This window comes from Ovis aries, chromosome 11 (assembly GCF_016772045.2).
Source record: "Ovis aries strain OAR_USU_Benz2616 breed Rambouillet chromosome 11, ARS-UI_Ramb_v3.0, whole genome shotgun sequence".
Classification (NCBI taxonomy): domain Eukaryota; kingdom Metazoa; phylum Chordata; class Mammalia; order Artiodactyla; family Bovidae; genus Ovis; species Ovis aries.
The window spans coordinates 26,515,261-26,534,283 of record NC_056064.1 but is presented as its reverse complement, the minus strand read 5'-3'; the positions used below and the strand labels follow the sequence as shown (position 1 = coordinate 26,534,283).

The following is a 19,023-nucleotide window of genomic DNA, read 5'->3' as shown; positions in this document are numbered from 1 at the left end:
CAGTGCAGGCACCAAATAAACAGAGTTGGATTTAACACAGTTGGGGTGTTGTGAGGCAAGTACAATGAAGGGAGAAGGGCAAGGAAATAAGTACAACGGAATTTAAACAGGGTGAGAAGAGAGAACATGGCAGATAATAAATTATTTAAAATAGTGATAAACACTACAAAATAATCAAAACAGAACAATGTGACAGAAAATGATGGAAATAAGAAGGACCACCATATGCTCGGTGCTCAGGAATGACTCCTCTGAAATGGTGGCAGGGAAGCTGGGACCTAAACAGGCAACTCACTTCCCCAGGAGATTCCCAGCAGGGTGAAGGATGTGAGGAGCCGTGGCCTCAGCTGCTGCAGAAATAAGGTCGGCCTCAGTGGCTGAAGTCTAGTGAAGACAGGCCAGGAGTCATGTGAAAGGAGGTCAACAGGCTTGGTGCAGTAAGTAACTGCATGGTTTTAAGCAGGACAATGCTATAATCTTGGCGACATTTTTAAAAAGATCATTGGCTACTGGCTAGAGAATGGGACAATACAAAGGCCCAGGGATACAAGGTGGAACCAGACACTCTATCCTTTGAAGTATGTGCAATTGTAAGGGAAACGAGATGTGGGATGTGCTTTAAAATGCTCCAAGGGAAGGGGAGGTTGGAGGCAGAGCTGGGAAAGTGAATGAAACAAGATGAGCAAAATGTTCGCTGTTAGATCTGGGTGACAGAGACAGCAAAGGTAGGGGTGATTCAAGATACAATTTTCTTGAACTTCTACGGTGGTCCAGTGATTAAGAATCTGCCAATCAATGTAGGGGACATGGGTTCGATCCCTGCTCCGGCAAGATTTCACATGCCCCGACGTGCCACAGGGCAACTAAGCCCGTGTGCCACAACTACTAAAGCCCGTGAGCTCTAGAGCCCATGCTCCGCAATAAAAGAAGCCTGCTCATCACAACCAGAGAGTAGTCTGTTTGCCATAGCTAGAGAAAGCACGAACGCAGCAACAAAGACCCAGAGAAGACCCAGTGAAGCCAAAAATAATTAAGTTTTTAAAACACGGTTTTCTCTATTTTTGTGTCATCTGAAATTTTCCATAAATTGTTTAAATTAATTTATTTTTTAATTGAAGGACAACTGCTTTACAGAATTTTGTTTTCTGTCAAACCTCAACATGAATCAGCCGTAGCTATTACATATATCCCGTCCCTTTTGAACTTCGTAAGAAAAGCTGACAAGGGAGTGAAACAGTCAAGAGGTAACAGTGAGTGACACTCCCTCCCATCTCCCTCCTCACCCCACTCCTCCAGGTAGATTCCGGGCCTGGGTTGAGTTTCCTGAGCCTTGCGGCAAATTCCCCGTTGGCTATCTATTTTACATACGGTAATGTAAGTTTCCATACATCTCTCCTTCCCCTTCCCTCGGCCTCCGGTCCATAAGTCTATTCTCTGTTTGCTTCTCCATTGCTGCCTTGTAAATAAATTCTTCAGTACCATTTTTCTAGATTCCATATATATGCATTAGAATGCAATATTTTTCTCTTTCTGACTTACTTCACCCAGTATAATAGGTTTTAGGTTCATCCACCTCATTAGAATTGACTCAAATGCGTTCCTTTTTACGGCTGAATAATACTCCATTGTGCATATGTACAACTTCTTTATCCATTCATCTGTCGATATAAAATTTCTTTTTAAAAAAACACCACCACAAAAACAAATCAAAGCCCAGCTGTGTGGGTACTAAGTGTATATGAAAAATGAATATATAATTTCAATATGGTGTAATAAAGAATAGCCAATCATAGGTTGGAAAGGTTTCCCAAAGGCAGTGACAAACATTAAGTTGAAAAGATGTGGGGGGGGTGGGGTGGGGAATGGAGCAGCAGCTCATGGAGGGTTTCAAAGCAGAGGACAGTAAGTGCAAAGGCGGAGTCAGGAAAGTCCAGGAGCTTAAAGATTTTAAGAGGCAAGAAACAGGATCAGCTGTGGGAAATGGATTAAAAGAACAAGACAGAGCAAGACCGGTTAGGAGACCAGTTGCTAGGACGCAAGCCAGAAATTGTGAACTGTTTTAAGGTTAGTTTCATTCTGGAACTACTGAGTTTACAGTACCTGTGGGAAAGCAAAGTTGGTGATTTAAGCTTAGACGGAGGCGGCAATCAATGGATCTCTTTGTCTCTCAAGCTCCAGGCCTATTTACTTACCCTCAGTTCTCATCTCAACTAGAAATTCTCCAAGGAAAACAACAGTATCTTACTTATCTACCTGGATAAGTAGCTACATAACCGTAAATGTCTGTTGAATGAAAATCTACAGGGAAGTGAAGAAAACCCACCACATGGTTCCCCGTACTGAGAATGCAATATAACACAACACAAGTATAAAAAAACTCAAGGCAAGATATACCCAAAAATATAATACAGGCAATAATAAAGGGGTGTTCAACAACACCCTTAGCTTCTTCACTCAAAATACTTCTAAGGGAACGGAGGGTAGGGACGGGATGGGCCAGGAGTTTGGGACTAGTAGATGCAAACTATTACATATAGACTGGATAGACAAGGTCCCTGTAGCTCAGATGGTAAAGAATCTGCCTGCAATGAGGAGACCTGGGTTCGATCCCTGGGTCAGGAAGATCCTCTGGAGAAGGGACTGGCAATCCACTCCAGTATTCTTGCCTGGAGAATCCCATGGACAGAGGAGCCTGACGGGCTACAGTTCGTGGGGTTGCAAAGAGTCAGACACGACTAGGTGACTAACCCACCACCCACCACTGTGTAGCACGGGAAACCATACTGAACATTCTGGGATAAATCATAATGGAAAAGAATATAAAAAAGTATGTATATGTAACTGAGTCACTCTGCTGTACAGCATAAATTGATACATTGTAAATCAACTATACTTCAATTAAAAATCAATGTTTCTAGACTTCAGACACTTAAAAGAATATAAGCAAGACATTAAGTTCATGTAGCTCTCCCTGAGAGAGAAGGGGAAGACTTGAAAGAGATGATGAAGGAAATCACACATTTACAGGCAGAAGAGATGCTAATATTTCAGGAACACTTAGGAACCACATGAATCACTGGGCTGAGCTACCTGTCACCCTCAAAGAGGACTAATGTTAATATAAATAAATGAGGTCATCGCTGATAAATTTGGGGCTAGATTATTATTTCAAAGATTACTGAAACACCCAGCAGGCTGTGACAACCCTCTTCGTGGAAGGAAGCACAGAGCTGGGAAGGTCCAAGTAACAAAGGTGGGACAAGGAAGACCTCATGTACCTGGGTCTTAAAGGATGGGTAGAATTTGGGGGAGGGTAAGGGGGAGAAAGATGAAGCACAGCAGATAATATTAAAAGTGAACCTATCATAGGTTAGACAGTTACCTCTTATTAGTATCTCGGTCAGATAATGGGGGGTTAAGCCAGTATGGGGGCAATGGGAAAAATATGGAAAGGATATGGAAAGCTACATAAAAGATAAAATCAAAAGGACTTAACAGACTACATAAAGAGGTGTGTGAGCAGGACGAAAGTGTCTAGAATGACATCTGGGTTTCAAGCTTACAGGACTGAATGGATGTTAGATTCTACTCTGTACAATCCAAAGAACCCTTCTAAGCTAGTCTACAAAGTGCTGCATGACTTGTCCACAGCCTACCCACCTCATCGCACCCACTCTCTTCCTCTCCGTCTCTAACCCCAAGCACCACGCCCTTCTTTTCAGTTCCTACCAGAGGAACTTCCCACGGAAGCTTTACGCTGACCGAACTGCCTCTTCCATTTTCTTCCCCTACCAAACCCCTACTCATCCTTGCGGATCTCAGCTTAAACTCTGGTACCTCAGAAAAATCTCTCGGTGTTCCAGATTAGATTAGAGGGCTATACAATTCTATACAATTGTATGGAATTATTGTATACCACTATACAATTCTCACAGTGTTTCATAACATTTTGTTCATCGCCATCGTATCTATAACTGGAGCGCCCAGGATGTGGCCCTCAGTAAGAGCTCAGTAAATATTTGCTGAATACATCCATTCACTCAGTCGAAACAATCCCCAAAATAGATACTGCCGAAGGAAAAAGAATCTAAAGATTATACACCTGGTACGTGAGCGGGCCTGGGATCGAACCCATTCATAAGCGTCTACCGATAGCCTAGCAACAGAGAAAACGAGGTCCTTCCTCTTCCTTGAGTTTCTTCTACTCACGGCTGATAAAGAAGTGAGTGAATCTCGTCCAGATACCTGGATCCGCCTTCTGACTGCAGCTCTCCTTCCCTCTACCCGCCACTACATGCAGCTATAATACCCCGGCGCAAAACAAGCTGAGCCAACCTACGAACAGGGCCGCAGACCTGCGGGCTACAGACTCACCTGGGCCCCGCCCACCGTCCCATGTAGCCGCAATAAGCACATGAGCCCCGGCAAATGTGGGGCCGAGCGGGCTGGGGGATGCACGGGAGCAACAGCGGACCCCGTTCGCGGCTGCAGCAACCCCGACACGCTCTCCAGCAGCATCAGGCGGAGACGGGGACCGGAGCCCACCGCCGAGAGACCGCCGGCCCCGCCGGGAACCGCAGCCGCGGAACCCGCAGAGGGCCCGCTAAGAACGGCTGCCGCCATCTTCAACTGGGCTCTAGTGGTGGCGTGGCGCGATGACGCAAACACACCGCGACGGATGTCTCGAGGGGACGGGTCGTGAGGAGGGGGCCCTGGTCCTGCGCATTGGATTCCGCGCGCCTGCTGAGAGTGAGCATGCGCGGCGTGGAAGTGCCGGGACTCAAGGCCGGGCGGATGGGCCGGGTCGAGGACCGGCTGGGGGCGGGCCCGGTGGGGCTTAAAGAACACGTGGTCAGGACTAAAGGCGCCAGAATCCAAAAGCTAACCTTTAATGTAACGGAGCTTCTGGACACTTTCCACCCAGACATCACTGCTACCTAAGGAACTAGTCTCCTTGTCTGAAATCATAGACATTGTTAACTACATTTACAACGAGAGAAATGATACAATACACTCGCCTTGCAAAACAAATTCAAACAAAGAGGGCATAAAGTTAAAAAATAGGAACTCACCCTCCACCTTTTCATACTGTTCATGGGGTTCTCAAGGCAAGAATACTGAAGTGGTGTGCCATTCCCTTCTCCAGTGGACCACTTTGGCCACCTGATGCAAAAAACTGACTCATTTGAAAAGACTCTGATGCTGGGAAAGATTGAGGGCAGGAGAAGGGGACGACAGAGGATAAGATAATTGGATGGCATCACCGACTCCATGGACATGGGTTTGGGTGGACTCCAGGAGTTGGTGATGGACAAGGAGGCCTGGCGTGCTGTGGTTCATGGGGTTGCAAAGAGTCTGACACGACTGAGCGACTGAACTGAACTGAACTGAACTGAACCCTCCACCTAAGTCTTTACCCCAGTAATGGACATACTTTCCTAATATTAGCCTACGCACAAACACATAAATACAGAGTTTATTTTCATTCCGTACATTTAGGCCTTAAGCTGCTTAGAATTTAAGGTATGTGAAGTATATAACTTTTTTCCCTAAATGGATAGCCAATTGTCCCAACTCTATCTAGTGAATCTGCCATTAGTTCTCCATGGGCTTGAAGCAACACCACGTTAGACTGTGTGTGCATGCTCAGTCGCTTCAGTCCTTCCAGTCGTGCACTCTTTGTGACCCCAGGGACCACAGCCAGCCAGGCTCCTCTATCCATGGAATTTTCCCAGCAAGAATACTGGAATAGATTGCCATGCTCTCCTCCAGGGGATCTTCCCCACCCAAGGATACAACCTGAGTCCCTGCACTGCAGGCGGGTTCTTTACCCCTGAGCAGCAGAGGAAGCCCCCACGTGGGTCTATATCTGGACACGATTCTGTTTCACTGCTACATTTATTATGGTTGCACCCATAACACTATTTTCATTATCATAACATAATAAACTGGTAAGATAAATGCCCACTCTACTCCAGTTTTTCAGAATTTTCCTCACTACACTTGAAAGTTGATTCTTTTTATTATGTTTAAAATTCGGTTCCCTTCCAAAAAAGTCTCATTGTTATTTTGATATGGCATTAAACTTACAGACAATATGAGGAGAAATGATGTCTTTATAAAATGATGGTTTTCCCACCACCATTATACGGTATAACTCTTTCATTCTTTCTGGCCTTCTTTAATATCCTCCTAAAGGGAACATGTCATGCAAAGATGGGCTCAGAAAAAGACAGAAATGGTATGGACCTAACAGAAGCAGACAATATTAAGAAGAGGTGGCAAGAATACACAGAAGAACTGTACAAAAAAGATCTTCATGACCCAGATAATCACAAAGGTGTGATCACTCACCTAGAGCCAGACATCCTGGAATGTGAAGTCAAGTAAGGCCTTAGGAAGCATCACTACGAACAAAGCTAGTGGAGGTGATGGCATTCCAGTTGAGCTATTTCAAATCCTGAAAGATGATGCTGTGAAAGTACTGCACTCAATGTGCCAGCAAATTTGGAAAACTCAGCAGTGGCCACAGGACTGAAAAACGTCAGTTTTCATTCCAATCCCAAAGAGAGGCAATGCCAAAGAATGCTCAAACTACCACACAACTGCACTTATCTTACAGGCTAGTAAAATAATGCTCAAAATTCTCCAAGCTGGGCTTCAATAGTATGTGAACCATGAACTTCCAGATGTTCAAGCTGGATTTAGAAAAGGCGGAGGAACCAGAGATCAAATTGCCAACAACCGTTGGATCATCGAAAAAGCAAGAGAGTTCCAGAAAAACATCTATTTCTGCTTTCTTGACTATGCCAAAGCCAAAGTTTATTGTGGATCTCAATAAACTGGAAAATTCTGAAAGAGATGGGAATACCAGACCACGTGACCTGCCTCTTGAGAAATCTGTATGCAGATCAGGAAGCAACAGTTAGAACTGCACATGGAACAACAGACTGGTTCCAAATAGGAAAAGGAGTACGTCAAGGCTGTATACTGTCACCCTGCTTATTTGTTTAACTTCTATGGAGAGTACATCATGAGAAACGCTGGGCTGGAGGAAGCACAAGCTGGAATCAAGATTGCCGGGAGAAATATCAATAACCTCAGATATGCAGATGACACCACCCTTATGGCAGACAGTGAAGAGGAACTAAAGAACCTCTTGATGAAAGTGAAAGAGAAGAGTGAAAAAGTTGGCTTAAAGCTCAACATTCAGAAAACGAAGATCATGGCATCCGGTCCCATCACTTCATGGCAAATAGATGGAGAAGCAGTGGAAACAGTAGCAGACTTTATTTTGGGGGGCTCCAAAATCACTGAAGATGGTGACTGAAGCCATAAAATTAAAATATGCTTACTCCTTGGGAGAAAAGTTATGACCAACTTAGACAGCATATTAAAAAACAGAGACATTACTTTGCCGACTAAGGTCCGTCTAGTCAAGGCTATGGTTTTTCCTGTGGTCATGTATGGATGTGAGAGTTGGACTATAAAGAAAGCTGAGTGCCAAAGAATTGATGCTTTTGAACTGTGGTGTTGGAGAAGACTCTTGAGAGTCCCTTGGACTGCAAGGAGATCCAATCAGTCCATCCTAAAGGAAATCAGTCCTGAATATTCACTAGAAGGACTGATGTTGAAGCTGAGACTCCAATACTTTGGCCACCTGATGTGAAGAGCTGATTCATTTGAAAAGACCCTGATGCTGGGAAAGATTGAAGGCAGGAGGAGAAAGGGATGACAGAGTATGAGATAGTTGGATGGCATCACTGACTCAATGGACATAAGTTTGAGTAAACTCTGGGAGGTGGTGATGGACAGGGAGGCCTGGTGAGCTACAGTCCACCACATCGCAGAGTCGGACATGACTGAGCGACTGAACTGAACTGAAAGTTGTCTTTACATTAGTATTTTTTTAATACAGTAGCTGTAATGCCATGCCAGTCACAGCCTTTCAGTTCCAAAATCACCTTAGATATGTAGCAATATAGATCTCATTATCTTCTGGTCATGACCCTTTGACATAAATGATTCATGAGTCCAAAAGAAATGTACCAGCTAAAGCTTGAAAAGGGTGAAGGGTGAGCTTAGAAGGGTAGGAGAACTGGAGGTGGGAGGTGGCAGCTGATAAGGCCTGCTGCTGCTGCTGCTAAGTCGCATCAGTCGTGTCAGACTCTGTGCAACCCCATAGACGGAAGCCCACCAGGCTCCTCTGTCCCTGGGATTCTCCAGGCAAGAACACTGGAGTGGGGTGCCATTGCCTTCTCCGGGTAAGGCCTGCATTTGACCTTAAAGATGATCTCAGAGACTTGTGTACATTACTTTTTGTTGCACAGAAAAGTGGAGAAGAATGAAGTCAGTTCATTTGGGGAAGATGAGGGAATATGGGAAAACAGATGGAAGGAGGAGAATACCTTAGCTTCTTAAGTCCAAAATGTCCATCATTCATCATCCTCCCCCAGTCTGCTCAATTTTGCCCTAGAAATGACTCTTCAGCCTGGTTCCCCTTCTCCCTTCCATTCTATTGTTCATCTTCTCTCCTTGATTAGTTTCAGTCTATGACAGTGTGCCCCACTCCCTTCACCCTCCACACTGCCCAGAATTGTCTTCCTAAAGGAGAAGTCTCATCATGCCACTCCACTCCTTGCCTTAAAGAGCAGATCCACTACTGGATCCACGTGTCCTCCTCCAGGGGAGGCTCCTGGCTCATTTCTTTAGCTGCTGAGCTGCTCCTGCTCAGTCATGTCCGAGTCTTTTACGATCTCATGGACTGTAGCCTGCCAGGCTCCTCTGTCCATGGGATTTTCCAGGCAAGAATACCAGAGTGGGTTGTCATTTCCTACTCCAGGGGATCTTCCCGACACAGGGATCGAACCCACATCTCCTACATTGGTAAGTGGATTCTTTACCACTCCATCACCTGGGAAGCCTCATTCCTTTACCTGCTATACAAAATCCTTCACACCCTGTTCCAGTCATCCTCTTCAGCCTTCTCTCTCCTGCCCTCTACTCCCACAAACACCTCATTATAGGATGTGCCTTGCTTTTCTCTGTCTTTGGAATACCCTTTCTTAACTTCTGCCCACACTTCAGAAAGATTATCCTCAAACGTGCCCTCCTCTGGACAGCCTGCTCTGCCTCCATCCCTCCCCAGCCAAGCTCTGGGAGTCACTTTGTCTTCTGAGTCATACCTCTATTATAGCATTCCTGGAATCATAATATCTCTTCATATGTCTCCTCAACCATACGAGGAAGGCAGGGGTGATGTTAATTCATGTCTGAGTTCCCACTGCCTAGTATAGTGATTAGCACAAAATAGACATGGATAGATGTATGGACGGATGTATGCATGAATGGATGTTAACTTCGATGAATGGATGGAGAAGAGTAGTAAGAGAATTTAGAAGTAACCCTGCGAAGATCAAAGAGAGACACCAGAGGGAGCTGACACACCACAATAAAGAAGTGGGAGGGAGGGCCAAAGACGGCTACAGGCTCCGGGGTGAGCGGCGCGCAATAGGCGAGCATCTCGCAACTGGAACCGCTCACCACCTGTGCATCCCCTTATCCTCCTTCCTAGACTGTGTTCGAGCTCACCCACTGCCCCCACCACCCCCGTAGCCTCCAACGCCACTGAGAAAGCAAACAAAGGGGAGGAAACCCCTGCAGGGTGCTTGATGCAGGGAGCCAATCAGAATGCTTTAATCTCCTGGAAGGCGGGCGCCTCCTTTTGAGGGGGCCCAGTTAGTTCCTAAACGGGTGCGGAGGGGCGGAGAGATGGGCGGGAGTAGCAGGGTGTAGAGACCGCGCGCGGGGAGGGATCCCTCCGCAGGGGTCGGGGTGGAGGGCGGAGGGGGCGGGCGGAGCCAATCACCGCGCGTGCCTGTAAGGAGAGGGAGGGCAGTGCCGTGGCGCGCGCAATCCGGCTGACGCATCTGGACTCCGTTCTCCAGATCCAAGTTGGGAGGGGGGAAGGAGAGGCGGGGGTAGTGGAGAGAGCGCGGGGGCGCGCGTGCGCAGTGGCGCGGGGAGGAGCAGGGACCTGGCAGCGGGCTAGGAGGCTGTGAGCTATCCGCGAACCGGGCGGGCGGCGGGCGCGCGCACCATGGGGGAGAAACCCGGGACCAGGTAAGAGAGGTGGGGCCATTCGGCGGGACGTGGACGGCGGCACCGGGCGGGTGCCGGGACGGTCCTCAGACAGGAACACCAGGGAGAAAATTCGGGGGCCGGACGCCTGGGTCCCTAGGGGACAGCCATTCGGGGCCGCACGCCTAGGTCCTCGAGGATAATGAGGGGAAGGCATGCCACAGTCCCTGCAGAAAGCGAGGGCTGAAGATCAAGAAACCTGCATCGGGCTTCTCGCAGAGATGTAGGGGGCCGGACGACTGGGTTCTCCGGTGCAGCCTGCGTTGCAGGGGCGGAGGAAGGAGCAGGTGGCCGGCCCGGAGGGGACGGGTGTGGGCAGACTAGATGCCAGGGGCGGGATCCCCCGAAGACTCGTGCCCAGCCACTTGAAAGCCTCCTATCCAGTACCCCACAGGCAGTCAGACTGCCCCCACCGGCCCCAAGGGCCGGGTGGCTCTGCTTCCAAACTTCTGCTTTCCCCCGGGTTGCTAGGAGCAACAGCTTCATTTTGGGGGAGCAAAGAGTGCTTGACGACCCTCCCCAATTCTGGGCCTTATCCCTCTTCCCGTGAGTGAGGGGAGGCTGTATCTGCCCAGGGCACGCCATCCACTCCCCGGATGTTTTCTGTGCAATCGAGGCTCCTTCCTTCCACTGACACCCCGAGTTCTCTTTTTTGGTCTCTAGCAAAATCCACTTCCTGTTGTGACCCAACACCTCCGGGGGTGAATGCCTGAGTCTCTGGGGAGCAGGAGCAAAAGAGGGAAAAGATTAGGGCTATTTGCTTCTCTCCAGAGAGGATCAGGAATGGGGGCCTGGTTCTGAGCTGTCACTTGTTCTGCAAAACATTTTACCAGCCCCACAGCTCCCCACCCATAGAATAGGAAATCACAGGTTCCCGAACACCCAGTCGATTGATACTGGAGAGGTGATCAGAAGGAGGACTGGTGTCCTGGATTAGGGGTTAAACACAGCAAAAGGGGAAGTCGCTGACTTGAGGGAGGCCCCAGATTTCCGTTATGTGGTTCAGGGAGGGGGACGGATGGACCACACAGGGACTGCTGACTTGGCACAATTCCTCCCACCTCCATCAAATTCTGGGCCACAGGAAATGGAGAGAATAGCAGGAAGTGTGAAGGGGCATCTGCTTCTGCTGCCCCCTCACCCACTCGGCACCTCTCAGGTCACCCCAAAACTCCGCCTTCTTGGCCAGCCTCACTATACACATGCTTGCTCCTCCCTAGCAGGCAGGAGGCTGGCTGGGTTAGGATCCAAAGGGCAGGTGCCCTGCAGCTGCTTCAGGGCAATTACTCCAGAACCACACTCCAGTTGTCCAACAGACTGTGGCTGTCCCAACCCTCTGCCAAGGACTCCTAATAGGAAGAAACACTGGGACAGAGAGGAAAACCAGAAGCAAAGGGGAGGGAGAGCTGAAGGCTGCCACAGCAGTCAGCCCCCAGGTGGGGACAAGAGATAGGGTGCTTATCCTAGTTCCCACCATACCAGTGTCTGCCCTCCTTTCCTCGATGGGGGTACCTGGGGGCCTCTGTACCCTATGCCTTGTGGTCTTTGGATAGCTTGGCCTTCTGGGAAGAAGGGGCATGTGACTTTGTTACAGTGGATGGGCCAGGTGGCAGGATTTCAGTTTCTACTACCTGGGGACCCTTCCTGGGTATCACTGCTGAGGCAGAGTGGATTGGTAGGAGTAAGGTGGGGCAGCAAAGAACAGGCCCACAAGTGGCCAGGGCACAGGGGTTGCCAGACATCTCCCTATCCTCCCAGCAGTGGGTGGAGTCCAGGCTTAGACCATTTCAGCAACCAGAAAGCGGAATCTCCTTCACTCCAACAAACATAATGCCAAGAACAGAGGCAGGATAGTACAATCATTTAGTGATGAAGAGCCAGAGTACCTCTGTACCCGAATTCCACCATTTACACTCTCCGTGACCTCAGGCAAAATACTTGACCTCTCCTGGGCTTCAGTTTCCTCACCTGTAAAATAGGAATATTAGGACCTCCATCACTGGGTTGCTGAGAGCATTAAATGCAGTCACACACCTGAAACACTTGGCACACTACAGGGCATGAACCATACACCCATAAATGTTAGGAAGCATCACGGCGTCTGGCTTATGGCTGCAACTATGCTGGGGATGCCTGAATCAGTAAGGCCTCTGTTGCTCACAGTCTAGTGAAATACATGATACACAGCTAACTGCACATTATCACACTACATGTGTGCTAAGTCCAGTTCTTTGTGACCCCATGGACTGCAGCCCACCTGGCTCCTCTGTCCATGGGATTCTCCAGGCAAGAATACTGGAATGGGTTGCCATGCCCTCCTCCAGGGGATCTTCCCGGCCCAGGGATCGAACCCTTGTCTCTTACATCTCCTGCATTGGCAGGCGGGTTCTTGACCACTAGCACCACTTGGGAAGCCCTATCACACTACAGGTAAAGCATAAACAAGGTGTGACAGAAACCCCAAAAAAGGGAGTGACTAGAGTGGGGCTGGATCTACTTTCTAAAGGAGGTGACATCTGAGCTGGGCCTTGAAAGACAAATAACATTTTAAGCTGCTGAGATCAGAGACAGGGACAGTTGGAGGTTAATGGAGAGTAGGGTCACACTTAGAAACCTCCCATAATAGAAACCAATTTAGAGCCACTGCTCTTTCCAGTATTCCAGCTCTTGTGGGAGGTGGAGACCAGAGATGGAAAGAGGGAGAGGTCTTATACAGACAACCTGCAGCCTGCCCATTCAGGTCCCCCTGGAGGAGATCCTCTGGGAAGAGCCTGAGCAGTTCCTCTGGCAACTGGAGGCCATTACCAGGGGAGGAGGGAAACTACTGAGGGTGGAGCAAGGGGGCTGCCATGCTGGTAGTATTAAGGACTTGTGGTTACCTGTCCTTCTGGGGAGAAGTGGGACAGGGTAGGGCTGGGTAAAGCCCCAAAGCCTACAGGTGGGAATCTCGGGTGAGCTCTGCCTTCTCGGGCAAGGGAGGGACGAGGTCCTGGCACCGGGGTCCCTGCTGAGTCTGAGGCAGGCAGTGGGTTTCCCTTTCTGTTTTGTTAGGGTCTTCAAGAAGTCGAGTCCTAACTGCAAGGTGAGTCTCCCACAGCGCTTCCCCTCCCGACCCTCCCTGGGCCCTCACAAGGCCCGGCCTGCCCCTAGACGATCCCCAACCCCAAGCTCCCCACTTCCTGTGACAGCTAAGAGCCAACTTCCTTCCCTCCTGAAGCCCCTGGCCGCAAAGGCCTAAGCCAGCCACAGGGCTGGGTGGGGACAGGCTGGGGTCCTAAGTGAGACTCAGGGGGAGGGGCCAGAAGCCCAGGCCTGGAGGCATCTGGTAAGGCTAACTGCCTGCCTAGGGCCAGGTTCTCCTGGACACACAAACACACCCACCCACCTGGAACCTGTATTAGGGAGCAGTTTAAAAGCCTCAAGTTCAGCTAGTCAGGGGAAAGCCCACCACTCTCCTCTTGCAACCCTATAAAAACCCAGAGAAACTCCTTCAGAGACCCCCAGCCTGGGAGGCCCAGGGGCAGGTCAGTCACTTTTGAGGGCTCTGAAGCCCTGCCAGCCCCCTACCCAGTCTTCCTGTGACCCTTCTGCGTCCTTAGCTCACGGTGTACCTGGGCAAGCGGGACTTTGTGGACCACCTGGACAAAGTGGATCCTGTAGGTAAGAGTGCCCAGAAGGGAGCATCATGTCCCCCGAGATGGGAGGCAGTTCCTGGGCCCAGGAATGGAGGAGGCAGGCCCTGACAGGAACTGCACTCCTGTGTCCCCTTCCCCAGATGGCGTGGTGCTAGTGGACCCGGACTACTTGAAGGACCGCAAAGGTACCGGCCCTGAGGCCAAGGGCCTGAGGGAAGGGAGTCAGGAAGGTGGTGTTGGCACTGAGATGGGCCCCAAGGAGACAGGTGGGGAGCTAAGGCGAAAGCCAGGAGCGGGGTGAGATTCAGGCTGGTGCTATGCTGCTGAGAAAGGAGCAGCTGCTGCTATGAACTGGGGGGACTTTGGGAGGGGGTCTCCTGACCACCCCGCCTTGCCCTCCCTTGCTAGTGTTTGTGACCCTCACCTGCGCCTTTCGCTATGGCCGCGAAGACCTGGACGTGCTGGGCTTGTCCTTCCGCAAAGACCTGTTCATCGCCAACTACCAGGCCTTCCCCCCAACGCCAAACCCACCCCGGCCCCCCACCCGCCTGCAGGAACGGCTGCTGAGGAAGCTGGGCCAGCATGCCCACCCCTTTTTTTTCACAGTGAGGATGCCCCCACCCTCTGCAGAGCAAGGGGTCCGGGACTGTGTTGGGGGCAGGGGTGAGGCACCTGTTACAAGAAGGTCTGGGAGTAACACTGTGGGACCCCCAGATCCCTTCAGGGTCACCCTGCACTCCTAGCCTCTCTGCCTCCTCCCTGGGGCCCCCTCTGTTTTCCTTTCTCATCCCCAGGAGTCCTCCAGCCTCTTAAGTTGAGGGGAAGATCTGGGGACTTTCTGGAAGAACTGAACTCTTTTCCTCTGCCACAGATACCCCAGAACCTGCCCTGCTCCGTCACCCTGCAGCCAGGCCCAGAGGACACGGGGAAGGTACGGGAGGAAGAGTCCAGCAGGAGCCAGGGGCACACCTGAGGCGGGCTGGGGTGCTGAGGAGACATCAGGGTGGGACTCAGGACAGGGAAATATGCCCCGTGGTGGTGGCCCTATGGAATGGGTGCTGTCCCCTGTGCCCATGCAATACTGCCTCCTGCTCTTGACCTGCTCATAAGGGTAGAAGGGCTCACCTTGCACAGCCAAGACCAAGCCCAGGCAGGAGCCAGGCCTCAGGGAGGCAGAGGCAGGAGACCCAGGCCCTAGGCTCCTCAGACCAAGAGTCCTTGCCCAAGGCCAGGGAAGCAGGAAGGAAGGGAGTGGTGGCAGGGACCTTGTGTAAGATGTGACCTTTTCTACCCCCTTGAGGCCTGCGGGGTAGACTTTGAGATTCGAGCCTTCTGCGCCAAATCACTAGAAGAGAAAAGCCACAAACGGTGAGGGAAGCAACCTCCCCTTGGGCCTGACCCGGACCCCTGTGGAAGATGGGAACCAGTGTCTGACCCTCTGAAGACTGACCCTCTCACCTCTCACCCCCTGCCCCCAGGAACTCTGTGCGTCTGGTGATCCGAAAGGTGCAGTTTGCCCCAGAGAAACCCGGCCCCCAGCCTTCAGCCGAAACCACACGCCACTTCCTCATGTCTGACCGGTCCCTGCACCTTGAGGCTTCGCTGGACAAGGAGGTGGGGTGGCGATGCACGTGCTGCAGTGCAGGCCCTGGGGGAGGGCTGGAACCACAGGGCAGGATGATGTTTTCAAAGGAGGCCACCTTAGCTGAGGGTGGGCTTGGGTACAGGCTGGGAGGAGGCCCAACCCTGTGTGTGTGTGGCCGGGGTGAGGAGGGGGGCATGCTAATAACAGGACCAGTGAAAACACCCAATTAACCTGACCCCCTCCCCTCAAAAGCTGTACTACCATGGGGAGCCCCTCAATGTCAATGTCCACGTCACCAATAACTCCACCAAGACTGTCAAGAAGATCAAAGTCTCTGGTAGGAGGTGGGGGTTGGAAGGGGGCCTTATGGTGGTCGGCGAGGCGGTGGGGTGGGCAGTTTCTGCCAACGTGGCCTCAAGCATCAGCTCAGTCCCAGGACAGAGCCCAGTTTGGGAGACCCACAGGGCTCAAAGACCTCAGGCTGTCTGTCCTGAGATGAGATGGAGGGGCAGTGAGGGTCCTCAGAGGGGCCGGGGCAGTGATGGCCTGGGGCCTAGGTCTGGAGCTAAGTAGGGGGTTGTCTGTACCCCATGCCCCGGCTTGGCACCCGGCCCCTTCCCCCCACAGTGAGACAGTACGCCGACATCTGCCTCTTCAGCACTGCCCAGTACAAGTGTCCCGTGGCTCAGGTTGAACAAGAGTGAGTAGCAGAACAGCCCTGGGAAGGGTGGGCCCTGGGAACATGGGGACGTGGGTGGTTCTTCTCAAACTGTCTCAACTTACAAGGGCATTCCCTCCAGTCTGAGGGTGGCTCTGAGCTGCCCGTTTTCTTGAGCAGCTTGAGCCAAAACCTACTCCTTGTGACCCGTGCCCACAGAGAGGAGGGGCTGGTGATGCGGGAGAGGCCGCTGGGGGTGGGAGCTGCCCCCTTGCCCCGCCTGCCCCCTCAGAGTCTCCCTCTCTTGTCCCCACCCTGCAGTGACCAGGTGTCACCCAGTTCCACATTCTGTAAGGTGTACACCATAACCCCCCTGCTCAGCAACAACCGGGAGAAGCGCGGCCTCGCCCTGGATGGGAAGCTCAAGCACGAGGACACCAACCTGGCGTCCAGCACCATGTGAGGGGGAGTCGGCAGGGAGGGGGGCTGGCTGCAGCGCAGGAAACTAGACACCCATTCTGTGCGGCTGTGTGCCAGGTTCTGTCCCCGGGGCCAGGGCTCTATCACTGAATAGATCCCAAACACCTCTCCTGTTCTCAGAGGGAGGCCAGACAAATCAGATACAGGACAGAATGTGTAGTGTGTTTAGTGACAGGTGTTAAGGAGAAAAAGCAAGACTGACATGGGAGATATAAAGGGGAGGGTGGTAGAAGGGATGGGGAGGCCTGATCCAGAGGTGGATTCTGGGTGAAGACGCCAAGGGAGTATGTCATGTGGATGTGCAGGGCAGGAGCGCTCCAGGCAGAGGGTACCGCAGGCACAAAGACCCTGAGGTGGACCACCCGGGTGTCTGAGGCAGGCCCTCTAGGGGCAACAGCTTCATAAAGTAGGGGCTGGATTTCACCCCTCCCCACCCCTCTGTACACGACCACACACAGCAAGCCTTGGAGGCCAGCCTGGGAGCTGGAAGTGGGGTCAGAGGGCTGATGGAGAGCAAGACAGTGCAGGGTGGCTGGGCTGTAAGGACTTGGGCTTTTACTGAGAGAGCGATGAGAAGGACCACAGCAGAGTACTTTACGTGACATGAGCATGCTGGTATCTGTAGTCCGCCTCCTCATGGGGGCCCCGGGGTGGGCAGTGGGCAGAGCAGTGGGCTCTGGTCCAACCCCTTCCCCCAACTGCAGCGTGAAGGAGGGTGCCAACAAGGAGGTGCTGGGGATCCTGGTGTCCTACAGGGTCAAGGTGAAGCTGGTGGTATCTCGAGGCGGGTGAGTGCTGGGCTGGGGGGAGCCTGGGGGTGGGGTGGGGCACAGGGGTTTCCTCTGGCTCTGCACTATCATCTCTTCTTGCCACCTCTCCCCCAATCCCAGGGACGTCTCAGTGGAGCTGCCTTTTGTTCTCATGCACCCCAAGCCCCATGATCACATCGCCCTTCCCAGGCCCCAATCAGGTGAGCCTGCCACCCACCCAAGCCCACAAAGGGAGGGTCTGAAGCAAGGCCAGCGGAGAGGAAAGCTGGTCCTTTTAGTACCCACCCACCCCCCGGCTCTCCTCCCCTCAGCTGCTCCTGAAACAGATGCCCCTGTGGACACCAACCTCATTGAATTCGATACCAAGTAAGAGTGCCCCACCCCTTCAAGCGTTGACTCTCTGGACAGATTCCTGTAACATTCAGATCTACCCTATTTTTCCCTTTGGGAGGCGGGATGGTTGAAGCATCCAATTGAGAGGACTTAGGCTAATGAGCTGCCAACTACCACCCCTTCTCTGTCCCTTCTGCAAACATCTCCAGTCCCAAGGCTGCTCTGGCCGGCGCCTCTGTCTCTGGGAGGGGAGGGGACTGGGAGGTGGAGGAGGCCTAGGGCCCCCACCTCACCCCCTCCTCTCTACCACCAAGCTATGCCACAGACGACGACATTGTGTTTGAGGACTTTGCCCGACTGCGGCTCAAGGGGCTGAAGGATGAGGACTACGACGACCAGTTCTGCTAGGAAGGGAGGCTGGAAGAAGGGAGTGGATGGCAGGGGCGGGGGGGCAGGTGGAGGCAGGACCAAGACCCCCACTGTCACTGAGGGGGATCCCAGTCCCTCTTCCCTTCCCCTCCACCCAGCGGCTTCCTCGACCAATGCCCCCCCCCCACTCCCCCACCCCCCACCAGATACGCACTGGACCCAGCTCTTGTGGAACATGGGCATTAATTTTTTGACTTCAGCTGTGCTTCCCCAGTCCCCCAGTGGGTGGCAAGCTGTGTTCACACCTCAATTTTTTGGAGGGGGAGCCGAAGAGGAGTGATAATAGGAAAAGAGGGGGAAAGCACTCCCACATTCAACCTCACACCTACACCCCCTCCTGTCACTCTCTCTGCCTCCCATTCCTTCAGGATGAGACCCTTTGGGGGGCAAGACCACTTCATTGTTTCTGAGCATAAAGAAGAAAATAAACCTTTTAATAGGCCGGAGTGCGTGTGTTTTCTGAGCGGCGTTTAAGGAGTGCATCGTGTGCTCATCCGTGACTGTCAGCTGTGAGACTCAGTCCCTTTTCTGCACCCACGTGGCACCTGGCCCACAGGCTGTCAATAAACATTTACGGAATGGCTGAACTGTACCTGTGCCCCAAGGTGAACACAGAAACTTGATTTGGTCAGTCCCGACTCAAAGGCAGTTTGATAAAACCACAGAGCAAACTCTCTCATTTACAGAGGGAATAACAACTCACTTTCCCACAGACTAGATGCTTGTGGGAGGTGGGCAGGGCAGCCCCGTCCCTGTTGGGGCTAACATACACGACCACGGGGTGACCTGTTGTGGCTGAGCTGTTTCCACTGCTCTGTGTGGTTGCTCCCACTGTCTGTTCCTGGGGCTTGGCGGGGCCACAGCTGCAGGCAGAAGCTACACGACTGACATCTCTGTGGAGCCTGGTACTTACACTGTCACACAGAAGCTGAGGCTTCAGGCAGCCAAAGGCAGTCATGCTGCTGTGGACAAGTCCCAAGAAGCTACAGCCCA

General features: G+C 51.8%; 2 protein-coding genes across 13 annotated transcripts in view; one reads left to right on the top strand and one right to left on the bottom strand.

Annotated features, from left to right (window-relative positions):
* The window catches only part of PELP1 (proline, glutamate and leucine rich protein 1), a 48,066-nt gene that overhangs the window by 16,384 nt on the left and 12,659 nt on the right, over nt 1-19,023 (bottom strand). Inside the window, exon 3 of one of the 11 annotated variants that reach the window (XM_060395373.1) lies at nt 4,887-12,108. The exons of 7 other annotated variants lie outside the window; for them this stretch is intronic. In XM_060395373.1, the coding sequence (XP_060251356.1) occupies nt 4,887-4,928 (42 nt within the window). In that variant the 5' untranslated portion in view covers nt 4,929-12,108. Of the gene's footprint in view, nt 1-4,209; nt 4,645-4,886; nt 12,109-19,023 lie in introns of those variants that run through there. 3 more of the 11 variants (XM_060395374.1, XM_027975042.2, XM_042255616.1) reach the window with 3 other exon arrangements.
* Nucleotides 10,013-18,472, top strand: ARRB2 (arrestin beta 2). 2 transcript variants are annotated; one of them, XM_027975067.3, is made up of 15 exons: nt 10,013-10,122; nt 13,192-13,222; nt 13,740-13,800; nt 13,916-13,960; nt 14,184-14,380; nt 14,647-14,706; nt 15,076-15,143; nt 15,254-15,389; nt 15,613-15,697; nt 15,988-16,060; nt 16,340-16,477; nt 17,203-17,286; nt 17,389-17,468; nt 17,580-17,634; nt 17,916-18,472. In XM_027975067.3, the coding sequence occupies exons 1-15, from the start codon at nt 10,100-10,102 to the stop codon at nt 18,007-18,009; spliced, it is 1,230 nt and encodes a 409-aa protein (XP_027830868.1). In that variant the 5' UTR covers nt 10,013-10,099; the 3' UTR covers nt 18,010-18,472. The 2 variants fall into 2 exon arrangements, with proteins under 2 accessions (XP_027830868.1, XP_027830867.1); XM_027975066.3 differs by having other exon boundaries at nt 17,547-17,634.